The sequence below is a fragment of the Microtus ochrogaster genome, chromosome 4 (assembly GCF_000317375.1).
Source record: "Microtus ochrogaster isolate Prairie Vole_2 chromosome 4, MicOch1.0, whole genome shotgun sequence".
Lineage (NCBI taxonomy): Eukaryota > Metazoa > Chordata > Mammalia > Rodentia > Cricetidae > Microtus > Microtus ochrogaster.
This window is the reverse complement of record NC_022011.1, coordinates 5,455,616-5,480,477: the sequence shown is the minus strand read 5'-3', so window position 1 is coordinate 5,480,477 and position 24,862 is coordinate 5,455,616. Positions and strand designations below refer to the sequence as shown.

The 24,862-nt window shown below is 40.7% G+C and overlaps 1 protein-coding gene across 2 annotated transcripts in view; it reads left to right on the top strand.

Annotated features, from left to right (window-relative positions):
• Positions 1-24,862, top strand: part of Lrrc36 (leucine rich repeat containing 36) — a 57,795-nt gene that overhangs the window by 27,176 nt on the left and 5,757 nt on the right. Inside the window, exons 6-12 of one of the 2 annotated variants that reach the window (XM_005345475.2) lie at positions 8,950-9,077; positions 11,166-11,214; positions 13,957-14,397; positions 17,166-17,452; positions 20,882-21,047; positions 22,602-22,747; positions 23,661-23,784. In XM_005345475.2, the coding sequence (XP_005345532.1) occupies positions 8,950-9,077; positions 11,166-11,214; positions 13,957-14,397; positions 17,166-17,452; positions 20,882-21,047; positions 22,602-22,747; positions 23,661-23,784 (1,341 nt within the window). Of the gene's footprint in view, positions 1-8,949; positions 9,078-11,165; positions 11,215-13,950; positions 14,398-17,165; positions 17,453-20,881; positions 21,048-22,601; positions 22,748-23,660; positions 23,785-24,862 lie in introns of both variants that reach the window. The other variant, XM_005345474.3, reaches the window with a different exon arrangement.

The window sequence follows — 24,862 nt, the reverse complement described above, 5'->3', positions numbered from 1 at the left end:
CAGATGGTTGTGAGCCACCATGTGGTTGCCGGGAATTGAACTCAGGACCTTTGGAAGAGCAGGCAATGCTCTTAACCACTAAGCCATCTCTCCAGCCCTTTACTCAACTTTTTTTTGTTTGTTTTTTTGAGACAAGTTTTCTCTGTGTAACAGTCCTGGCTGTCCTGGAACTTGCTTTTGTAGACCAGGCTGGCCTCGAACTCACCCGCCTTCTGGTATTAAAAGTGTGCACCACCATTGCCCGGCTTGTTAACTCAGTTTCTTAAGGGCATCTTGATTGCCTCTAAAACTTGAAATTATAATGAAAAGGATACTATAAATATCCTCGTACAGATTTTGTTTTGTTTTGAGACAGGGTCTTTTTGTTGTTGTTTTGTTTTGTTTTGTTTTTTGGAAACAGTGTTTCTTTGATTAGCCCTGGTTGTCATGAAACTCACTCTGTAGACAAAATTGGCTTGAACTCAGAAATACATCTACCTCTACCTTTATAGTGCTGGGATTAAAAGCATGTGCCACAGGTCTTTCTGTATGGCCCTGGCTGTCCTAGAACTTGATGTCTAGTTCCTAACCTCTAATTCATATAGATCTGCCTGCCTCTGCCTCCTGAGTGCTAAGATTAAAGGTGTGAACAACCATACCCATCCCTCTTTTCACAGATTTTTCTATAAACATGTCCAGTTGCTTGAGTAATTACCAAATAAAGCATTGGTATTATACAACAAGAGTTGTGTAGACAACAGCCAAAGTGTCTGGAAGCCTAGAGCAGCCTAAAAGAAGGATGAGCAGCACACTCTGACTGGCACAAACAGCTTTTCTGAAAATGTGATTGGGTAGGATCTGATCAGATTATAGAGAACAATGAATACTTTATTAAAGAGAATGTTTACCATGTGGGTGGCACATGCCATGAATCTCAGCACTCGGAAAGCAGAAATGGAGGCTTTCTGTAAGTTTGAGGCCAACCTGAGGCCTACGTAATGATTTCTAGACCTAGACTATGTAGTCAGAGCTACCTAGTGAGACTGTCTTAAAAGACAGAGAGAATTTTATCCTATGGGTGTATGTATATAGAACACACGAATTTGGATTTCAAAGGGACTCTGCTCATTCTTTCAGCCAGTCCTTTTTGCCTTTAAATAAAATCACACTTAAAACCCAGCTGGGATAATTAATTATATATGCTTATTTAAAGAATATGTTTTGTTTTAAAAAAGCAAAGAAAGATTGGTCACAAAAAATTGCTTCATGATCAGGAGAGATGGCTTAGTAAATAAAGTGCTTGCTAGACAGGTACCTGGACCCAGTTAAGATCCCTAGAATTCTCGTAAAAAGCTAAGTGTAGTGGCACGTGTTTGTAATCCTAGTGTTGGAGGGGTGGGGACAGGAGAGATCCTGCCTTAAAACTAAGGTGAACAGTGGTAAACAACACACACTCATACACACACAGGGTAAGGGGCAATTTTTAAGAAATTCACCTCAGTGGTTCATCCCTATATCTAACAGACACATCAAGGTCTTCTCTATTATCACATATTTGTTTGTTTACTCATTTACTCTCTGTATGTGGGCACTCATGCTCCAGTGTAATGTGGGGGTCAGAGGACGACTTGCAGGAAGGCCTTTGTGGAGTCAGGGAAATTTAAGACCGAAATGATAACCAGGCAGCTGGGGTGGGGGATGGGGGCAGAGGCACTCCTTTAATTCCAAATTCCAGGAGTCAGGGGTACACAAAGAAATCCTGTCTCCAAAAAATAAATAAATAAATAAAAAACATAAAACAAATTTAAAAAGTGGAATGATAAATGCAGGGGTAACTAGCAATCTCTGCTATAGTGCAAAGGAGGCTAGCAAGGAAATGACACAATAGTGTCAAATCTTCATATACTTCCAGTCCTGAGCTATTTATCAGATCTAATTAGGTCACAAGTCAGGCTGAGACAAAAACGCCACTGTGACAGAGACAGAGAAGTGGGAAGGAAACAGTAGCTCTCAAATACTGACTTGGGGCCAGGGAAATGGTTTCTAGATGGGAGATGCTTGAGTGGGCATTCAGTAGGCATAGCTGAGAAGAAAAGGCTGTCACAAAGAAGCCGTAAGCACACATCTGAGAAATGAGGAAATGTGTCAGCAGTGAACCCAGTGACAGGTCAGCAAATATTGGTATAGCAGATTAGGACGCTGACTCAGCTCGTGACTGGCACCCAGACCAAGTTGCTAAGCACCTCTTTACTAACTGTGTCCATGTTTATACTCATGTGAAAATCGGTAGCAGTTTGTTTTAAAGAGGCCTGAGCAGCTGTGTCCCTAGAGAGGTAACTCAAGCTAGATTCAGTCAAACGAGGACCCATCTGAAGATAGAAATAATAATGGGACTACCGATAAGGAAATAGTTCCTGTTTAAATCTCCAAAGATGGAAAGAAAACCTGGAGGCCGGGCGGTGGTGGCGCACGCCTGTAATCCCAGCACTCGGGAGGCAGAGGCAGGCGGATCTCTGTGAGTTCGAGGCCAGCCTGGTCTACCAAGGGAGTTCCAGGTCAGGCTCCAAAGCTACAGAGAAACCCTGTCTCGAAAAAAAAAAAAAAAGAAAGAAAAGAAAACCTGGAGACAAACACTATAAAGTTTTTTGCCTGTGATGTTTTCTTACAGAAATTAAATTTAAAAACTGTGTTTATGAATAAAATATTTAGGAGATTTGAAGAGATAAAAGTACAAGGATACCGAAACTGCAATTCATGATAGTCTATTGTGGTGGAAAATACTAATTTTCTTTATAATTGTCATTTAATGTGAACGTGATTTTAACTTGGAGATTAATTTTTTATTAGGGATTAGTAAATCAAATAAAACAGCTCAGTTTCATTTATTTTAGGGACTAGTGGCACACAAGTAATTTTTTTTTTTGGTTTTTTGAGACAGGGTTTCTCTGTGGCTTTGGAGCCTGTCCTGGAACTAGCTCTGTAGACCAGGCTGGTCTCGAACTCACAGAGATCCGCCTGCCTCTGCCTCCCGAGTGCTGGGATTAAAGGTGTGCACCACCATCGCCCAGTGTAATTTCTTTTTTAAAAGATTTATTGATTGATTGATTGGTTTTTCAAGACAGGGTATCTCTGTGTAGCCCTGACTGTCCTGGAACTCACTCTGTAGATCAGGCTGGCCTTGAATTTACAGAGATCTGCCTGCCTCTGCCTCCCAAGTGCTGGATTAAGGGAGTGCATCACCACAGCCCAGCTATTTATTTTAATTTTATGTGTATGACCATTTGGCCGGCATGTATGTGTATCACATGTGTGCAGTGCCCATAGAGGCCAAAAGGAACCATAAGATCCTCTGAAACTGTGAGCCACCATGTGGTTGCCGGGAATTGAACTCAGGACCTTTGGAAGAGCAGGCAATGCTCTTAACCACTGAGCCATCTCTCCAGTCCCTTCTCTGAAACTGTAGTTATAGGTGGTTATGAGGCTTCATATAGATGCTAGAAACTGAACCCAGGTCCTCTATAAGAGCAACAAGTGCTATTAACCCATGAACTATCTCTCCAACCCCCCTCAAGTTACCTCCGCTTTAATTTTTTTATTTGAAGTTGGATAAGATGTTTCTTAAAGTTTCACAGTGAGGAAGGGCAGTTTGAGGAGAAAAAGCTCTTGCTCTAGAGTAAGATTTGCTATTCAAGATGTCTCTACTAGCCGGGCGATGGTGGCTCACGCCTTTAATCCCAGCACTCGGGAGGCAGAGGCAGGCAGATCTCTGTGAGTTCGAGACCAGCCTGGTCTACAGAGCTAGTTCCAGGACAGGCTCCAAAGCCACAGAGAAACCCTGTCTCGAAAAACCAAAAAAAAAAAAAAAAAGATGTCTCTACCAGTTGCTTGAGTCTAGGAGTTCTGGACTGCAATGTGCTATGCTGATCAGGCATATGCACTAAATTCGATATGATGACCTTCTTGGTGGACAGGGGACTAACCAGGTTGCGTAAGGAGGGGTGAACTACCTAAGGTCAGGAATGGAACAGGTGAGAATGTCTCTCCCTTGCCTAGCTGCGTCACTACAAGGAGATTAAGAAGGGTGTGACAGGCAGCTGGAAATGGCTCAGAGGTTAAGAGCACTGACTGTTCTTCCAGAGGTCCTGAGTTCAATTCCCAGCAACCATATGGTGACTCACAACCATCTGTGATGAGATCTGGTGCCCTCTTCTGGCCTGCAGCATACATGCAGGGAAAACTGTATACATAATTAATGAATAAATCTTTAAAAAAGAAAAAAAGAAAAAAGAAGGGTGTGACAGCCGGTGGCGCACACCTTTAATCCCAGCAGAGGCAGGTGGCCAGACTGATCTACAAGAGCTAGTTCCAGAACAGCTAGGATTGTTAAACAGAGAAACCCTGTCTTTGTGGGTCTTTGTGGGGGTGGGGGTGTGACATCAGTAGGTGGGTGGTTCTCTGTATCAGATACAGACCTCAGAGAACAAACAGCTGAAGTCCCTTTTGGCTATGCATTTTTATTTCATCCTCCTATGGACTGTAAAGTCTTTGGCCAAACATGTGAAGTAGACCATCCTCCTCGGCTGTGATTGCTAGCAATTGAAGTAATTGACTATTAGTTCTCTGCCCCCATATCAGCACTATGAAGTCAATGTGGTCCTGTCACCTTGGTATGGCGGTGTGAAAAATGGGCTGGACAATAGTGTCACAACTTGTTTTGGAGACTTGTATTTGTTTTGGGGACTGAGTGTTGTTCTTTTTTTAAAAAATGCTGCATGATCCCCGGTGGCAGTAGGCAGCAGAAATGCTGTAGGTCCCAAATGGTGGCGGCGGGCCATGTGGCGGCAGACAGCAGGCCCTGGGAGCAGCCGGTCCCAGGCAGAGACGGCTGCTGGTCTCAGAGCAGTGGTGGCAGGCCATGTGGCAGCAGGCAGTGGGCCCCAGGCAGAGACGGCTGCTGGTCCCCGAGCAAAGGCTGGTTCCAGGCTGGGAGACACATGGTGGGCGGGCAGAAGACAGAAACATGGATAGACAAGACATGCAGGGTGAGGTTGAATGTTTATTCAGGGGGCTATGGAGGAGGAAGGGTGAAGGGGGGGACAGAGAGAGAGGGAGAGAGAAAGAGAAGAGGAGAAAGAGACAGAGAAGGGGGGAAGCAGAGAAGTGGGGAGAGAGGCAGAAGCGAAGCTGCCTCTCTGAGAGGAAGATGGAAAAGAGAGAGAGCTCAGGCAGGAAGCTGAAGATCAACCTGCCTCAGCGGATGGGGAGGGGAATGGGTGTGGCTTGTCTCTTAAAGGGACCAAAACCATAACATTGAGTACTCAACATAAATTCTATCTGAAAAGAAAAATAAAGTATAAGATAAAAATTATCTAAGAATGAAAATTGTTATTGTTACCCTTTCCTAATTTTCCCTGACGTGACATGTTTAAAATTTAGCCAAAATTGTGTCAGAAAAAAATTATCCAGGGCTTTTGTTGTAGTTGTTCAAGAAGAACATAGCAGGGCAGGTAAGGTGACTCAGCAGATAAAGAAGACACAAGATGACCTAAGTTTCATCCCAGGGACCCCCCCCCCCGTAGAAAAAAGAGTCAGCTTCCCTAAATTGTCCTTGACCTTCATAAGTATGCCTTGGCATGCATGCAGCCACACACATGGTAAACAAGTAAAATATAACAAATTTTAGAAAGTAATACAGCAGCTGTTGATGGTGACACACACTTGTAATTCTAGTACTTTAGAGGATCATTAGGTAAAGGCTAGCCTGAACTACAGAGAGAAACCCTATCTAGAAAGTAGAGAAAGAACCTGCAAAATGAGGGGGGAGTTTGAAAATCATATATCTGACAAGGGTCTAGTATCCATTTTATACAAAGAACTCATACAACTCAATAACATAAAGATGAGTGGCTTGGCTCTGGGGAGATGGTCCAGGGGTACTGTCACTAAACTGCAGTCCCCAAAAACCATGGGAAAAAACAAGATGTGGAGGCATACATCTGTAATTCCAGCTTCCTGTGACTAAGTGAGAGGGAAGACAGGATGATCACCAGGAGAATGGAGCTTATGCATATAGCACAGCAGCATAAATGAGAGGCTGTGCCTCTCAACAAGACAAAGGTAAGGACCAACTCCTAAAAGCTGCGCATTGACCACCACATGCTCATCTTGGCACCCACAAATCAATACAATATTTCTTAAAAGATGAGACCTTGACTAAAATGTGGGCAAAGGATTTAAATAGATGCTTCTCCAAAAATACATGCAACTGACCAACAAGCACTTGACATATTCAATACCATTAGCCATCAGGGAAATGCCAATAATAACACTTCATACGTATTAGGAATACAAGACTCAAAAGGACGGTTAATAAGTGAAAGCAAGGATGTGAACAAAGTTGATCCTTCATACATTACTAATTGGAGAGTGAAATTGCACATCATCTTTAAAAACAGTTTAGCAATTCCTCAAGAAGTTAAATATAGAGTTACCAGAAACTCCTCTCTACTTCTATTTTCTGAGAAATATAAAAACACGCATCTATGCAGACACTTGTACAATAATAAAAGCAGTGTTATCCACAATGGCCAAAAGCCTATTGATTGACCAATGATGTAGCAAACTATGGTATAGCCATATAAGGAATAGTATTCAGCCATGGAATTGCCAAGATATGCTACAGACTGTATCTTGAAACCATCACGCTAAATGAAGGCTATATGCAGAAGGCCATATTTGTATGATTCCATTTATTTGAAATACCTGGATCAGGTAAGCTTATGCAGACTGAAAGTGAATTGATGGTTTCGAGGGGATAATAGGAAAGAGAGAATTGGCCGTGACAACTAAGGGATTTCTTCGTAGGGTTATGAAGTGTTCTGAACTGAGATCATGGTGATAATCACTCAACTTTGTGAATATGCTAAGAATCCCTGAGTGGTTCTGTAAAAGGATGGAAGCAATGACACAGTAATTACACCTCTATTAAAGGAAAATTTTGCTCTCACTCACCCCAAGAAGAGTGATTCTGTAGAATTTGGTGACTGATTGAGATTTCAGTGTGAGAATCCAAGAACAAGTCTGATTTGAGGGATTGGTTGAAGAAGAAAACCAATGCCCAGATTGGGGAGCTGCCAGCAGGAGTAGTCTTGTAAGTGAAGATAGTAAGTTTGGTTTAGGAAATACTGCTTATGTATGTTTGTGCCTTTAAAGGGAACTCTGCTCAGGAAATTTAGAGCTGGACATAGAAAGAGATATCACGGTGTACGACTGGAATCCCAAAACCTGGAAGGTGGAAACAGGAGGTTCACAAGTTCAAGGTCATCCTCAGCTACACAATGAGTTGGAGGTTAACCTGGGCTACCTGACGTCTTATCTTTAAAAAGAGGGAGGCCGTTTGAGAGCAACTGAGACTAGAGTTAAGATATTTTAATTTGGGGCTGGGCAGTGGTGACATGTGACTTTAATTCCAGCACTTGGGAGGCAGAGGCAGGAGGATCTCTGTGAGTTCGAGGCCAACCTGGTCTACAAGAACTAGTTCCAGGACAGCTAGAGCTACTATTACACCCTGTCTTAAACAAACAAACAAACAAAAAAAGGATATTTTGATTTTGGATCTTTTAGACTTCAGTTATTGCTAAAACCAGGGAGGTGTGCTAGCACTTGGCAAAGAACTCAGACATTGGAGGATTTCCTTAAACCAAAAGTCAGGTTGAAGGAAAGAAAAAGAACCTGTGAAGGGACCTGGAAATCGGTGTTAAGTGCTGCACAGAAAAAGTCATCTTCTGCAGGGTGAAGATGAGGGCGGCCCGAACCCAAATCAGTTTACTTTTCTCGGGTCGTCAGATTGCTCCCACCAGTCTGCTTCTCCTTGTTTTGCCCACAGTGCCATAGTGAAGGCTGTGAAAGAACACAACATTTGAGAGTTTCATGTTATCTTCAGAAACTCAGTGATAGAAGAGTTATCTTGTATTTACAGACATTTCAAACCCAGAAAGCAACTAAAAATTGGCTGCATCTCAGAGTCCCAAATGAACTCAGGGGCTGTTGCTCAGGAGGCTGCCTTTGCCATTCTGTGTTTTGTTTGCACTGGCTCTTGGTAGTTTTCTGCTGCCAGAAAACTTGCAGAAGAGCACATTGCTTGAAGAAGGCCCAAGATTTTGAAACTGTCTTGATTCTTGCACAATCCTGCTAAAAAGAATTTCCCTAAACCAAGGGAAAAAAAAAACTTACACTCGAAAGTTCCTCCAGAAGATGGCGGCTGCCATAGAACTTGTAAAGGCCATGTTTGGGATCCTCTTGCTTCAGCCTTTCCCATACTGGGATAAGTACAAAATTGTGTGCCATCAAGTTCAAATTGTGACTTCCAGGGTTCCTACTCTTGGGAGTTACTACTTCCTATTTTCATTTTTATAGTTGTTTCTCTTGATTGTATGTAAGAAATACTGGGATACCTAAGAATTTAGCATTCCTCATGAAGCAGGTTCTGGTTAGATGTTCTTTTCTTACAAATGAAGAAATCAAGGCAATGATGAATCAGTGCAGTCTGTGGATTAAAGCCCTGGAGATATAGAGAGCCAGGAGTCTATTCTCTTGCTGTGGAAGGAGATTGCTGAATTACTGTCAGGTGGTATTATTTACTCATGTAGGAAGTGTGCAAAGTACTATTTGCCTTCCGGATGTCTGCCTATAGGTCAAAATTTGTGCGACTATTTCATATCCATCCATGATCTTGTTTTTGCTTCCCTTCAATGCTGAAAGACAGATAGTATAAGTTTCATTATCACTGTTGAACTAACAAAGAGAGAGTTCATAGTGCTGAAGCCATTTGCCCAAGTTCACATGGTTTCTACATGGTGATGCCATGAATTAGCACCCAATCTTGTGACTTCCCCTCCAGTATATTTCTACAAGACATGCTGTCTTTGAACTCTGTCATAATTTCATTGTATTCCTTTCCTTTTAATATAGACTCAAACAAAGGACTTTTTATTCCCTTGCCCAGCCGGGAAATAAAGGATTCAATAACCAGTACTTCTGCAAGCCAGGCTAGTGGCACACCAGCTCAAAAGTTAGACGTTTGTCCACTGGGAACGCAGGTAATGTATTCACTGCCCTGCTGACGAATTAATTAGCCAGAGACTAATACTATTTACTATTTGTGCAGTGTTTGTATTTCCCTATGTACCCTTAGCACAGTGTGTGCTAGGTACTGGTCCTCAAACCAGTACCTAGGGGTGCATCTGTTAAAAATTCAGAGCTGATTATAAAATTCCTTCTTTTTACCAAATACCTCCATCTCTTGTTCTCTGATCTCTCACATTTTCTACCTCTGCCTTTTAATTCAAATCTTACTATCAAGGTGGCTTTCCCAAAATAATTATGTGTAATTATCAGAAGGAAAGGGATAATGTGGCACAGGAGTGACAGGCAATGAGAAATTAGAGGTAATGTCAAATTTGGGGAAAATTAAAAATAACAAGTTTCAGAGAAAAAAATGGTAGTAGAATTCATGTAATCATTTTATTAAAGTTATCGTGTGTGAGCAAATATGACGTCAAACAGAACTGACAGCTTCTCCCTTTACTTTGTCTTTGATAATCTTATAAGCAACAGAACTGTGAAAAACAGCCAGAGGGAGGGTGAATGGGGAGGTAGGTGACCAGGGCTGTTTTAGTGAAGAGAGAGTGAGTATTTTTCAGTATATATATGTGTGTGTGTTATAACACCTTCTAATTTTAAATACAGGCTAGCATTTGTTTCTTTGTTATTGTAAATTCTACTTGGGTGCTAGGAAACTATCTTTGTTGCTTTTTTTTTAAATCTTGCTATTGATTTAAGGAAACAGAGATACTATCTATTCCAATTTACAGTTAAATAATATTTCTCAAAAAAAAAAGCTCTCTAGAATTAATTCCTGAAACAAAGAAAGAGAGAGAGAGAGAGAATTGAACTTATTATAATCCTTAAGTTTATCAAAAAGAAGTGCAAATTCCTTTTCTGGCCACATAAATTGTATATGTCGTATATGTGGTGCCTGGGTGTGCTGGACTAGAACCCAAGGCCTTGGACATGCTAGTCTAGCCCTGTGCCACTAAGATATATCCCTAGCCAAGAAAATGAACATTTTAAGATATTTTTAAATGCATGTTAGATGGCTTTCTTTTTGCTTTCAGTTCTTGCCTAGTTATGCTTCAGATTAATTTACGGGTTTTTTTTTTTTTTCTGTTTTTCGAGACAGGGTTTCTCTGTAGCTTTAGAGCCTATCCTGGAACTAGCTCTGGTAAAACCAGGCTGGCCTTGAACTCACAGAGATCTGCCTGCCTCTGCCTCCTGAGTGCTGGGATTAAAGGCATGCGCCACCACTGCCGGGCATTTACAGCTTCTTAAAACTCTGGTAGTTGCTTGGCATGATGGGCACACACCTATAATTCCAACACTTAGGAGGCAGAAGCAGAATTGTAGCAAGTGTAAGGATACCCTGATTATACAGGGAGCTCCAGGCCAGCCAGGGCTATACAACAAGACCCTGTCTCAGGAGAAAAAGAAAAACAAAAATTCTTGTTCCTGTAGCTGGTACTCAGCTTTATTAGATAATGAAATAAATAGAATAGTCCTTCCAACAGAAAAGATAAAATTGGAGAAAATGATGTGGGTTGGGGAGAATGTTCAGTGGGTAGTGTTCGCTAAAAGCACGATGACGTGGGTTTAGATCCACGTAAGGTTGTGATTGGAACCCAAGTGCAGCTGGCACAAGGTGCGCAGGTGGATCCCAGCTCACTGACAGGCCAAACTAATCAAATAGATGTGTAACAAGTTTAATGAGAAGCCCTGTCTCAAAAACTAAGGTGCACAGGAACAGGAAGACATCAACCTCTGATCCCTAGCTCACAAGTGTATCATCACAGGGAAAAGAAAAAGTGGCCTTATCTAATTCGTGTGCAGACAAAATGCAGTAGTTCAGTGTTTGGTATGCCTGTTAGCTTCTAAGGACAATTTGTGTTTTCAAGGAGTCTTCTTCCCTGATCTAGAGCAATCCTGGAACCTCCTTGTGTTGACCCCAGCTGGAAGGTCTAGTTCCCTCCCTCCAGGGAGGAATGACCTTGGAGGAAAGACTCCCAGTCCTGGGAGCTCGGGTCTGAATACTCACAAACGCCTTTCTTCCTAAATCTTCAAACTTTTTTTAGTTGCAGGAAGCAACAAGAAGGGAGACCAGTGACACTCACAAGGAAGATGGTAAATATTTTGTTCACTGGGTATCCAGAGGAATCTGGATGGGATGAGAATTGGAACAGCTCTACTCACTGGTCCGCTAACCTGTTTTCCCAGGGACTGAGGCTTACAGAGGCTTTTCTCCTCCTACAGCGAGTATTTCCTTCAGAGTTGTTGTTTTTCTACTTGTTCTCTTTCTCCCTCCCTCTCTCTCTTCTCAGATTTTTAAGTTAACCGTTTGAATATTTTTAGTATTGTTCTCCAAATGACAATATGTTCTTGACTTATACAATTTAAAAATTGTCAATATAGTAATCTTTTTCTTAAGCTTCCTCTCAGGTAATTTAAAGACCTTAAAGTATCTTCATCCATTTAATCTTCCACTCCCCAAAGATATTAATCCTACAGACCTTTCCTTCTGCTTTCATGAATTGAACCTAAGACTTGATGTATTCTGGTCAAGGACTCCACCCCTGAGCTACATTCCCAAATAGAGTTCCTATGGTTTCTTATTCTACATACTTTTTTTTAGGATTTATTTATTTATTATGTATACAACATTCTTTCCGTGTATGCTTGCATGCCAGAAGAGAGCACCAGATCTCATTATAGATGGCTGTGAGCCACCATGTGGTTGCTGGGAATTGAACTCAGGACCTCTGGAAGAACAGTCAGTGCTGTTAACCTCTGAGCCATCTCTCCAGCCCCTTCTGCATACTTTTTAAACCCCACAAGATGTTTTTATACAATTTTCATTTAAATTTATCTTTGTTTTCATTTCTTTCTTTAGCCCAGACATCTTATCCCTTGTAGGATCATTATACAGTCATAATACATCCTTTAGTGTGGGCCTTTTGGTGATGAACTCTGGTTTCTTTGTTTCTTTTTGTTTGTTTGTTTGTTGTTGTTGTTGTTGTTGTTGTTCTTGTTTGGTTTCTTGAGACAGGGTTTCTCTGTAGCTTTGGAACCCATCCTGGAACTAGCTCTTGTAGACCAGGCTGGTTTCGAACTCACAGAGATCGAGATCTGCCTGCCTCTGCCTCCCGAGTGCTGGGATTAAAGGCGTGCACCACCACTGTCCAACTCTGTGTGCTGAATTCTTAATTCCAAATTTTTTTCTTCTCAGTCCTTTTTTTTCTCTTCTCAATTGTATATGTTTAATTTAATCTGTCACCTTTTCTAAGAAAAATGTAGGCTTTTTTTATATTTCCTTAAACAGAATAAACTTAGGTACTTTATAGCTATATGGTATATATTATTCGTAGTATCTGAGATCTTTATAGGTCTATGTTTTTTCTACTGCTTTCATTCATGTTAATGCTTTTGGGCTTTTTTGTTTATTTTTGGTTGTTTGCTTTTTTATATTTTAGTAATTATTTGAACAAATAATTATTAGTCTTATATGTGTTTGTCTTTTCCAGAACAAACTTCCATTTGCTTCTGCCAAGTATTAGAATACTATCAGTCTGGAACTGCTTTAATCCCAGCACAAGTCATTCTCAGAAATGGCTTATTTTACCCTTAGCACTGCATCCTGCCCACATTTCCTTCTGACAATGTGTGTGAGCTATGGGGAAGCAGTTGCCATGTCTCTTACCTTGGGCAGAACTTATGCTTTTGTCCCTTTTCACCCTAAATGACTTTGGGTAAACGTGATTTTCTGTCCTAGCACACCTTTAAAGTTTTGTTTGTTTGTTTTGGTTTTTTGTTTATTTGATTCCTAATTTGGACCTAGAAATTCCTCACTGTCTTCTTAGCTCTTTGTTGAATTTACACCATCTCAGGAAGGTAAAATATCTAATTTGTCATTACTTAAAAAACCAGTTCTTTATACCTAAGTTATTTTGTTACCTAAGTAAAGATACTTTCTATGGCCTTTGCCATGCGATGTATGTTGACAATGGGTGAACCATTCCTGTAGGTCCTAGAAACACAGAGCTAGAAGACTTAATGTAGCTAATTCAGAAATGACATATTTTATTCCTAAGATATCCCACCAAGCACCACAGACTCTGAAAGTACCAAGGAGCATAAAGCCTGCTCCTTTGTCTACTGTTCTACTTGCTAAACTGTGAGACTTATTGAATAGCAAATGTAGCTGTCTGAGAGAAATTCTTCAGAATTAGAATAGCACCTAGGCCAGGGATTTTCATACATTTTGCATTCTCTACTATTTAACTAGCTTAGGTATCAGTTCCCAGTGGGTGAACTAGAACCTCTGGGTGTAGTTTAATAGTGAGAGAAGGCAAGGAGTCTATAAAATCATAGACCAACTATTGTCTATAAACTGAATACAATTATTGTCATTGTGGAAGTACGCCAACTTTTTATATGAAATTGCTGTCTGGAAGCCATGTATGCATGTATGGTAGCACACATCTGTAATCCCAGGAAATGGAGGATGCAAGAGGGTTGTGAATTCCAGGCCAGTCTGGGCGGCATAGACAGATCTTGTCTCAAAAGAAAAAAAAAAAGCAAAAATACTGCGTAGAAAACTCTGAAACTACAATTTTAAGAGAACATTCTTAGGTTATTCTATTATTTTGAAGTTTGTCTCCATAATGATACAGATTCTTTATTGTTTACAAAATGTCCTACATGCCTTGTTGCCATTGTCCCTGTGGAAACCCTTTCATCGTTTTGCTATCATCTATTAGAATTAGAAACCACCTCCTTCTAACACCCTTTCTTAGTGGACAAAGACACCCAACTGGACCAAGATGAATTCTCATCATGTTTTGTTTTGTTTTCTTTGGTGAGAATTAGAGTTCAGACACTACCTGCCTCATCAGTCCACAGTCCGATCTCCAGAGAAGATGACTAGAGATGGATACCGAGTATCTTTTTTAGACACTAAGTCTTCAGGTTCTTCTCCAGAAAAAGACTTGATACCAAGACCTGACACCTCTCCATGTATCCATGATGGCTCATTGGGTAAACGCCTGGACGTGGGTGATTCTAACCAGATCCTTCCCTATCAATTACCTTCAGATGTCAGTCTGGACTGTTATGATAATCATTATTCTCAAACTCTTTCCCTGCACGGAAGTCTTGTCAAAAAGCCTCAAAAAATCAAGAACTACCGAGAATGTAGCATAAAACCTTCAAATGACATAAAAGCCACCTCATCCCATTCCTGTGGAGATTTACTAACTTCTCTGTCAAACCCCGACTCCAGTACAGGAAGGCTCTTAAAGCTTAGTTCAGGTAATAGCTGTCAGTTTGCAGTCTTTTTAAACGCATGAATTTTGGATTTTATTGAAACTGAATTTGTGGTTCTTCAGTTATATATTAGGGTCATTAGTTGTCCATGGAATTTCCAGAAATCTGGAGGGTTTGGGTGCAACATGATGGATAATTTAGAGGAAAAAATATAGAAATATGAGTTTTACAACTACATGTCATTTTAGTTAGTGGCATAGCAAGACCTATTCCCAAATGCATCTAGTTCTTTCTGGTCACCATCATCAACCTCTGGCCTCCACACACATATGATCACATGTGAACATGCACATGTATGGTGAGGGACAACAAAAGAAAAAGAGCTAGTCTGAGTTGAGCATGGACTGATGCAAGTGTAGGAATAGGAAAGTTCACTCTCAGGAGAAGATAGTTTCAGGATAAATCATAGAGACTGATCTTTGGCTATTAATTTATTCAACAAAACTCATTGGATTCCCACCATGTGCCGGACACTAGTCTAGTTCTAAGATAAAGTAAAAACAAAATCTAATTCCATGTATACTTGATCATAAATTATGTCTCTACTTTTATTCTAACAAGGTAAAATAGATAATAACATATAAATATATCAATTTATAAGTGCTATGATGGAAAATGACAAGTATATAAGAAATAACAAGGACAAAGCGATGTTTCAGGTTGGATGGGCAGGTCAGACTTCTATGTTGAGGCATCATGAACATGAGACGAGTGAAACGAAAGTATAAGCTATATAGATAACTTGGGGTGGAACTTTCTAAAGTGGAAAGAGTAAGTGAAGAATTCCTGAGGCCATGTTTATGGAACAAGGAACCTAGTATGGCGGAGTAAGGGAAATGAAGTGTATAGACAAGGCCAGAGTGATGGCCAAACATTTATCCCGGGCGAGGTGTATGGTTGGAAGATTTATAGCACAAGGTTCTCACTTATGCATCTCTCTGAGGGGCTAGGAAGTGGGTTAAGTTGGTAAAGCACTTGCTGCACAAACCTAAGGATCTGAGTTTAGATTCCCTGGTGAAATCTGGCCAGGTGTAGTGATATGCACCCCTTATTCCACTGCTGGGAAGGCAGACACAGCAGGAGCTGTCTGTAGGGCTCTCTGGCCAGCTTGCACCTGCCAGTTTGGTGAGGGACCCATCTCACTGCACAGTGACTGAGGAAGCAGCCATCATCATCCTTTGGCCTCCAGACATGTGAACATGTACCTGCACATGTATGAGATCTGGGATGAGAGAAAGAGACAGAAAACCAGAACAAGAATTACTCTGGATACTGAATTGAGAATAAAATGGGGCAAGAATGGAAATAGGAAAACCCACTTAAGAAGTTAAAATTTAGATAAAAGTCGGTAGCTTCAACTAGAAAGACAGTGGAGGTAGTGAGCAGATGACAGATTCTGACTATATTATAGGAAAAATACCTTTGGGTTTCTTATGGACTTGGAATAAAGTGTAGGAGAAAGAGAGTCAGTGATTCTGAGGTTTCAGGCCTCGCTTACGAGGAGAATTTATGATATAAAAAAGAAGAGGAGAAATGAGTTTTAAGATAAATATTGAGTCTTGTTTTATATATCTTAAGTTTGAGGTGCTATTAGAACTTCCCGGAGATGGCACCCTAATAATTTGACATAATAGTGTGGATTTCAGGAGGAAATGTAGTTGGAAATATAAATTCGAGAATTTTGCAGGGACAGATGACATTAAAACTGTGAGTGGATGAGCTACTCATCTAGGGAATAACATAGATAGGAAAGAGATCCAAGATCCTGAGTCTTGTGAAAATTTAAGGTTGAATAGATAAAGACAAACTACCATGAAGAGTGAAAGAGAAGGAGAAAGCCGATTGTTACACTGTGCTTCTGCCCCGCTAATGAAAAATGTGTGATCAGAAAGAGGAAGCAGTATTCTATGTTGGAGGCTGCAGGGAAGGAGCTGGGACTGGCAGTTATTTGGAAACACAAAGGAATTAGTGAATAGCTTCAGGGGATACATTAAAATAAAAGCTCCTTTGAGATGAGTTAAAAACACACACACACACACACACACACACACACACACACACACGCCCTGGAAATGAAGCAACAGAGTACTAAATATATACAAAGAGCAGAGAAATGGAAGAGGGGATGGAGTCCGGTAAGACTGATAAAAATCACCAGCAGAGGAATGGTTAATAATGATGTATCAGAAAACAGAAGAGCTCCTTGTCTAGTCCACAAGAGATGAAATTCAGTCATCTGGTAAAGAAGCAGTTAAATTAAGCAGCAACAGTTGCAAGAAGGAGGCAGGAGATTTATTCAGACAGCCAATAAAGTGTAAGTCAGATGATAAATTCAGTAGTGAGATGGTATGGACATTTTCTTTGATTTTCTGTTTTCTTGGTGAGATAAAGGATGGAGGGGATGATATTCAAAGCTGGAGAGAAAAGAAATGTGAAATAATTCTCTCAGGAAATAAAATGAATTGACTGGAGTAATATATAAGGAAAGCTGGGCAGTAATAAGTGTCCAAATAATCTGGCAGTCATGAATGAAAGTGAGAAAGGTCAGGACAGATGTGCACTGTTTTCTAACCACTGCTCTGGGTATACGCTGGGAACATGTAGACAGTTGAATTTATTCAGAATTGAGGTTTGGTCAGGTAGAGGGAGACAAAGAAAGGAGTTATGTTAAAGAGTGATTATTATAACCCTAGATACCAACAGCTATAAGAGAGTTGAAAGGCAGGTTCATTTGCCAGGCTTTTTCTCCACAGATCTATATGCCACGACCCATTTCAACAGTGACCCTGCTCTGCTGGCCAATGTAGAACAACAGTTATCCAGCAGTCTCAGGGATTTTGCACCAGCACCTGGTTCTTTCCCAGGCAACCGTGTCCTTGGAAACTCTCTTCGGACACTGCTGTTACCTTCTGGGGCTCCAGAAAACAGGGAAATTCCAACGCAGAGGTCATTAAGTGGAGGATTCAAGCGGAAGGACAATGTTCTTGCCAACCTGAATCTGAAGTGTGGTTTCCAAGAAGCTACAAGCAGCGAGGCGCAAGTATTGACTTGTTTGTGTGTGTACAAGAAACACAGAGGCTCAAGAACAGAATGTGCTGCTCTTGGGGTTTCCAGTGGTTCCACCAATATTGCTAGAAGTTTTAGGGGATTTTCAAAGACCTGTGGCCAGCACTACCAGGCTATAGCCTGTGATTCTTTTGCCCTTAGGAAGAGTTATCCCACTTTTCTATTTGTTCAGCTTTCTATCTCAAGGGAACTGATTTACTCTGAAAGCATAAACATGGTACATGGTAGGAAGACACTTGAGTAACTAACTGTTCTTGCAAGAGTTTGCTAGCAGGACAAAGTGGAGACATTGTCACAAGTAGCTAACTTACTTGAAATGGCTTTTATAAAATCTTTTTCTCACATTATAGAACAGGCTGACCCTGAACTCACAGATCTGCCTGTCTCAGCCTACTCAGTGCTGGGATAGAAAGGTGTGCATCACCAACGCCCAGCTAAACATCATTATTTTGCTTTTCTGTACAGATATTCAAATGATTCTATTCCCCCGCACTAAAGTATCCATAAGCAAGTGAATTAGATTTCCCAGGGGATTTTTAGCTGAAAGTGGCTCCGAGAATCAAGACCTGTCTTTTCTGTGTGTGTGCCTGCAGGCCAGAAGAGGGCACCAGACCCCATTACAGATGGTTGTGAGCCACCATGTGGTTGCTGGGAATTGAACTCAGGACCTCTGGAAGAGCAGTCAGTGCTCTTAACCTCTGAGCCATCTCTCCAGCCCCGACCTGTCTTTTCTGAATGTTAATTTTCCTGCAGGTCTTATTGCCGCCAGGGAGCCCCAGCTCTGAGAGCCCACAATCCCTGTCATGGGAATCGTGTGTCAGTCGTGTGCTGCCTTGTAAGGAAGCAGAATATTTGGTCAAAAACTCTTTCTAATCATTTTAAGTTTCTAGTTGTTGGAAATCTTTTTGCACGTTAGGATGATTTAATGGAAATTGTCCGTTTCTTAACCCTTTGAATCCTTCCTGGTCTGTTTCCAGAACTGCGGAGCTGAGAGCCGGGTTTGTGCAAGGCCTAGGCGCTCTCACAGTAAAGGAGGAACATGGAGGCCTCTGAGACCGTCATAGTTTTTGTTCACTAAAGGGGGCAGTCTTGTAATACTTTCTTTAGTTCCTGGCTTGTTTTACATTCTCACCCACAAACGCCCATTTGATCAGACAAAAACACTAACTGTGATAATATATTTAGGGTAAAGTCCCAGGAACACTTAGGATACTGGGATGCTTTATTAATAAACAGTCTAGGAAAAAATTTTCACTTCTATTCCATGTCACATTGTTAAAATCTCAACATTTTTGGATTGTCTTTAATATTATCATTTTTTTCCTGTTAGACATTGTTTTTCTTAATATGGAAAGCTTTCAAAGTGTGACTTAATATAAGCATAAAAGCAGACAGTTTTTTTGCTTTTAGTGGATGCTTGACATAGAACCTAGGGCTTCACACATGCTAGGTCCTTGACTGTAAATTATATGTATATATGCTGTTTGGTTTCTGAAATCTGTAATTCTCAAATTTCTAAAGTTAAACTGGGCATGGTGGAGTCTACCACCAGCACTTGGGAGGTAGAGGTAGGAAGATCAAAAGTTCAAGGCCAGCCTAAGCCCCATGAGACTCTGTCTCAACCAACAAAGAAAAGAAAAAAATTAAAACCAGTAACAGTAAATTTTATTTTTAAAAAATTTCCATAAAGTAGTTTTTTATATGACTTAGACTCTTTTATGCTTTAACCCCAAATCAGGTTAACTTCTCAAATGACCCCATTTTGTGTCTTTCATAAATCCACAGTCCTTACGCTGTACTGATCAGGACCAGGCATAGATTTCCTGAGAACATGTTTATCCTAGTTGTAACGCCATTCCCTACCAATCGTAGGCCACACACGTGACTCAGCTCACATCACTGTCATTGGGTGCTGTGTTTCATTACCTAATAATCATCTTTAGTTTTTTACATCAAGCAAAATTGAGAAATAATTTGACTGTCTTTAATGTATGTCATACTGTGTGTGTGAGAGTGTGCGTGTCTGTGTGTGTATATCTATGTGTGTGTGAGAGTGTGTGTGCATGTCTGTGTGTGTGAGAGTGTGTATGTCCATGTGTGTGCATGTCTGTGTGTGTGCATGTCTGTGTGTATGCATGTCTGTGTGTGCATGTCTGTGTGTGTGCATGTCTGAGTGTGTGCATGTCTCTATGTGTGCATGTCAGTGTGTGTGAGTGTGTATGTCCATGTGTGTGCATGTCCGTGTGTGTGCATGTCTGTGTGTGTGCATGTCCGTATGTGTGCATGTCTGTGTGTGTGCATGTCTGTGTGTGTGCATGTCTGTGTGTGTGCATGAGTGTGTATGTCCGTGTGTGTGCATGTCCGTGTGTGTGCATGTCCGTGTGTGTGCATGTCCGTATGCGTGCATGTCTGTGTGTGTGCATGTCTCTGTGTGTGCATGTCAGTGTGTGTGCATGTCAGTGTATGTGTGCGTGTCTGTATGTGTGCGTGTCTGTGTGAGTGTGCGTGTCTGTGTGTGTACTTGTCTGTGTGTGTACTTGTCTGTGTGTGAGTGCATGTCAGTGTGTGTGAGAGTGTGCATGTCTGTGTGTGTGCATGTCTATGTGCGTGTGTGTGTTGCTGGGGATAGAACCCAAGACTTTGCACATGCTAAGCAAGCCCTGCTGAGCCACCTCTCTAGCCTGCGTTAGTTCTTGAAGTCCACAAGACTCTATAGGAAAGACCAGGAGAGAGACATATATAAAATACATAATATTATGCATGTCAGCTTAGAATGAAGAATCTTACTATATAAATCTATCTACAATTTCTTTAAATAAAAATATATCATTAGTACTCAACCTAACAATGACATTTAACTCAAAATTCTTAAAATGTTAGAGGGCATTTATGTTCATTTAAAATATAAACTTATTATGAATTTTAATTTCTTATTAAAGTACTCTTAATTTTATCTTATTATATATGGTACTTCTTAAAAATGTCCTGCCATTTCATCTTCTTTTTGTATTACATAATACATTGAACCACAAGTATAAGGACTAAATAACACATTTTTATTGTTAATAAATTCTGAAAACCTGCATAGAAAGTCATGATAGTGGTTCTGCTGCTTTTGAAATTTCTCTGACAGCCTAGAGATGAGGCTCAGTGGTACAGGGTCCTGGGTTTAATTCCTAGCACCATCAAAGGAAAAGAAAAAAGAAACATGAAATTGCCTAGAATATCTCATATGTTTGCCTTGAACATAGTAATATGAGATTTATATCTAAACCAAAAGATGAAGCTTTTTTACTTTAAAAAATTATTAATGTTTTAAATGTCTGGATCCTTATTTCCTTTATTGTGTAAGAATGACATAAATGGTACTGGTTTTTGGTTTTGTTTTGTTTTGTTTCTTGAGCCTCTTTCTAGTGACCTGGGCAGTTTGCATGGTTTACCAGGAAACCATAGTCCCCCGATCTCCGCCAGAACCCCCCACGTGGCCACTGTCCTCAGACAGCTCCTGGAGCTGGTGGATAAGCACTGGAATGGCTCTGGCTCCCTCCTCCTCAACAAGAAGTTTCTTGGTAAGTGCATAGTTCTCTGTGCAGTTAGGAAGGCAGGACCTTGCTTCTGCTCTGTGGTTTTTTAATAGTCATCCAGTTCCCTTAGCCTGCAAGGAAAAGTGTGTACACTTAACAAAATTTTCTAGAAACACCGCGGTTAACAAATTTTCTTTCTTTCTTTCTTTCTTTCTTTCTTTCTTTCTTTCTTTTTTTTTTTTTTTTTTTTTTTTTTTTTTTTTTTTGGTTTTTCGAGACAGGGTTTCTTCTGTAGCTTTGGAGCCTGTCCTGGAACTAGCTCTTGTAGACCAGGCTGGCCTTGAACTCACAAAGATCCGCCTGCCTCTGCCTCCCGAGTGCTGGGATGAAAGGCGTGCGCCACCACAGCCAGACCAAATTTTTATTTTGTTACATTTGTCTTCCCTATTTTTTTAAATCACTTTGCAAGTTGTTTTGTAGCAATTGTTTTCCCCTTCCTATGGTATGTGAGCTCATGTGTCATCTTTGCTAATATACTGCATGATCAGATATATGTAATTGAGAGTAGTTATATTAATAATTGCAAAATTATGTTATAGTCCTTTGGAAGTGCCAGTAATGAATACAGCAGAAATTAGGTTTGATTATCAGAATTTTGCAAAGACTATTGAAATGGTGATGTAAAATAATGAAATGAGTAAATGCCTTGGGCCCTTTTTAGGGAATACCTTTTAGGGACATAGGGCAAATAGTTTTATGAATGTTGGTTCCAGGTGTTTATTTGTTGTTTAAGAGAGAAAAAATTCAAGGAACTTTTGCTTTTTAGTAAAGCTTTAAGTAAAAATGAGAACCTTGAGAGTTGTTTTGGTTGTAAAAATTATTTTTAATTTATAAGGGCTGAGGGTATCTAGCCCAGTGGTAGAACACCTGTCTGGCTCGCACTAGTCACATCCCATTTCCTGAAAGACCTTAGTTTCAGCGTGTGTACTCAGTGTCTGCATGTGTATGTGGGTGCCCAGAGGCCGAAAGAGAGTGTCAGGTGCCCTGAAGCTGGAGTTACAAGAGGCTGTGAACCACCTGCCATGGGTGCAGAAAACTGGACTCTGGTCTTCTGCAAGAACAACAAATACTCTTAACTGCTGAGCCATCTCTCCAGCCCCCACACCAAATTTTTTAATTAAAAAATTATATGGGATGAGGACAAGAGAGGGCAATTAATATGTATGACTATAATAAAATGTTGTGTGTATATATAAAACTCACAATAAACCCATTATTATAAATAATTAATATGGTAATTTTTTAATTCTAAAGGGACATAGAGGAGAAAGAATCTGCCTTCCTTCCTATGTTGACCATTGTTGCCATTTTGTAGGAAATCACCCCTCCCACACACCCGGAGCAGAATCTCTGGACCAGTGCAAACAGGAAGGGCTGTGTGTATCCTCCACAGAGGATTCAGGGCACAACGCCTCTTACTGCCACTTAAAATTCACGTCAAAAGGCAATGTTTAGATACAGAGCCGGCTGTTACTGACTTGAAATTCTGTGCTTTAGTTTTTAAGATTGGCCCATGTGCCCAACCTGAATTTTTGGCAGGTCCTGCCAGAGATTTGCTTCTGTCTTTGGTTGTGCCTGCACCTCCTCAGCAGTGTCGCTCCCATCTTGAAGACAAGGCAGGGAAAGCCTTCCGCTGGAGGGAGAGTGAGCTAAAGGAAGTGGAGCAGCTGGTTCCTAACGACGCGGTATGGCTCCCTCATCTTTCTCTCCTCTTCCTTCTCTAGAAAAGACATCACATCCTGACTAGAACGGCCCAGGGCCCCAAGGAGCATAACTACTGTAGACATTTAGAAACTGCAGAACCCAAATGTGAAAAAGTCAGGCAGAACAATCAGGAATACGGAACTCGTTAGGATGGGAACAACATGAAGTCTTTAGGGAAGAAGGGGTGACTCCTTCATTCTAGTCCAAATCCCAAAGTCCTAAAGAAGCGTGAAAGGGCAAAGAGGGAAAGCAGACGAAAACTCTAGAGTAAAAGTGTATAACATCACCCTGATGAAGGCCATGGTGTGATCCAATGATGGAAGGCAAATGCCATCGTTCTCCCTTCTGATGGAGCAGAGTCTAGGACCAGCACCATATTCGGGAGAAGATGAAGAAACTCTTTCAAGTTTCCCTTTTCTTAGCTTCAGTGCATTTTCAGACACCATGTTCAGCACTAGAAACTTCAGTTGATGACTCAGAATGCCAGCCCCTTGCAAACCTACCAGTGTTCAGCAAGAATTGCAGATTACCGGCAAGAAAGATAGGCCAGAAGGTGGTGGCGCTCACCTTTAAATCCCAGCATTCGGGAGGCAGAGGCAAGCCGACCTCTGTGAGTTCAAGGTCAGTTTGTTCCAGGGAGAGAGTTCCAAAGAGGCAAGGCTGTTACACAGAGAAATCCTGTCTCAAAAAACAAACAAACAAACAAACAAACAAAGATTTTCCATTTGATCAGTTTGAATGCTGCCCTAGAACTGTGTTTACCCATGAACTGAATTTCCTTTTTTCTGTGAGGTCTCTTAGCTGCCCCTTTCCATTCAGTCTGTCACAAGAGGAAATGGCACTACTAAAAACTCTGATTCTTAACACATTGATGTGTTGTTTTCTGCTCTAAAGGAAAATTTGAAGCAAAAACTGGTCAAAGTGCTGGAGGAAAACATGATTTTGTCAGAAAAAATTCAGCAGTTGGAGAGAGGTGCTGCCGCCTCAGTTGTGAGTGGGCACCCATCTCATTCACACGGTAAGTTAGGAAAGCCATGTGTGAGGTTGCCCAATTGTTGCTAAATGACCTGTTTAATGAACGTCGGCAACCAAAACTCTCATGGCTGCCTTTGGTTCTCCTTGGCCATTATTTTTCCTTAGGAAATAGTAGAAATTGTAATCTTACCTCAGAGAGTTATTTATTTTTGTGGTGCTAGAGAATCCAATCCAGGCAAAGTCCCTCGCTTTGCTTCAGAGAATTGTAGTGCAGATGTCTTTGAATTACCATATGAAACACTGTGTTCATGTAAAACATACATGAATGTTGTTTTTAAATCATTACAGCAGGAGAAATGTATAAGGAAATACAGATCCATGACCCAGCAATGACTACCATCAGTATTTATGAATTCTTTCTTCCGGTTTACCTCCATATGATAAACATTCAACTCAAAATTTTAAACTATACCCTGATTTTTTTTTTCTCTGTGTAACAGCTTTGGCTGTCCTGGAACTCACTTTGTAGACCAGGCTGGTCTCAAACTCACTCACAGAGATTCACCTGCCTCTGCAGGGATTAAAGGTGTGCACCACCACCACCTAGCTATACCCTGATTTTTTTCAGGATAACTTAATACAACACAATATATTCATCTTAAACTTACTCTAATGAAAATCTAAAACATTTCTATAACTCCAGAAAGTTCCCTTACATACTTGTGTAGTCATTTTCCCCTCTGTACCCCAGGTAGCCATAGACCTATTACTACATCCTAACTTAATGGCATAGGCAGCTCCCACAATGTTGCCTGTAGCCCTCATTTTTCTAGCAAACACCATATTGTTGTTTCTAATATTTAATAACTATAAAGTTGCATTTGCTTACAATAGTGAATGTTTAAGTATAATATGGAGAGAAAGTTGATAATTCTAAAGAGATTCTGACTATTGGAAAGAAAGACCTAAGGCACAAGAAAGCCTAGAATGAAACCGTTTCTCAGAGACCACCTTTCTTCCCTGAAACATGTGCTATTATAGTATATTATATTATATTATATTATATTATATTATATTCCCTAGAATGAAACCGTTTCTCAGAGACCACCTTTCTTCCCTGA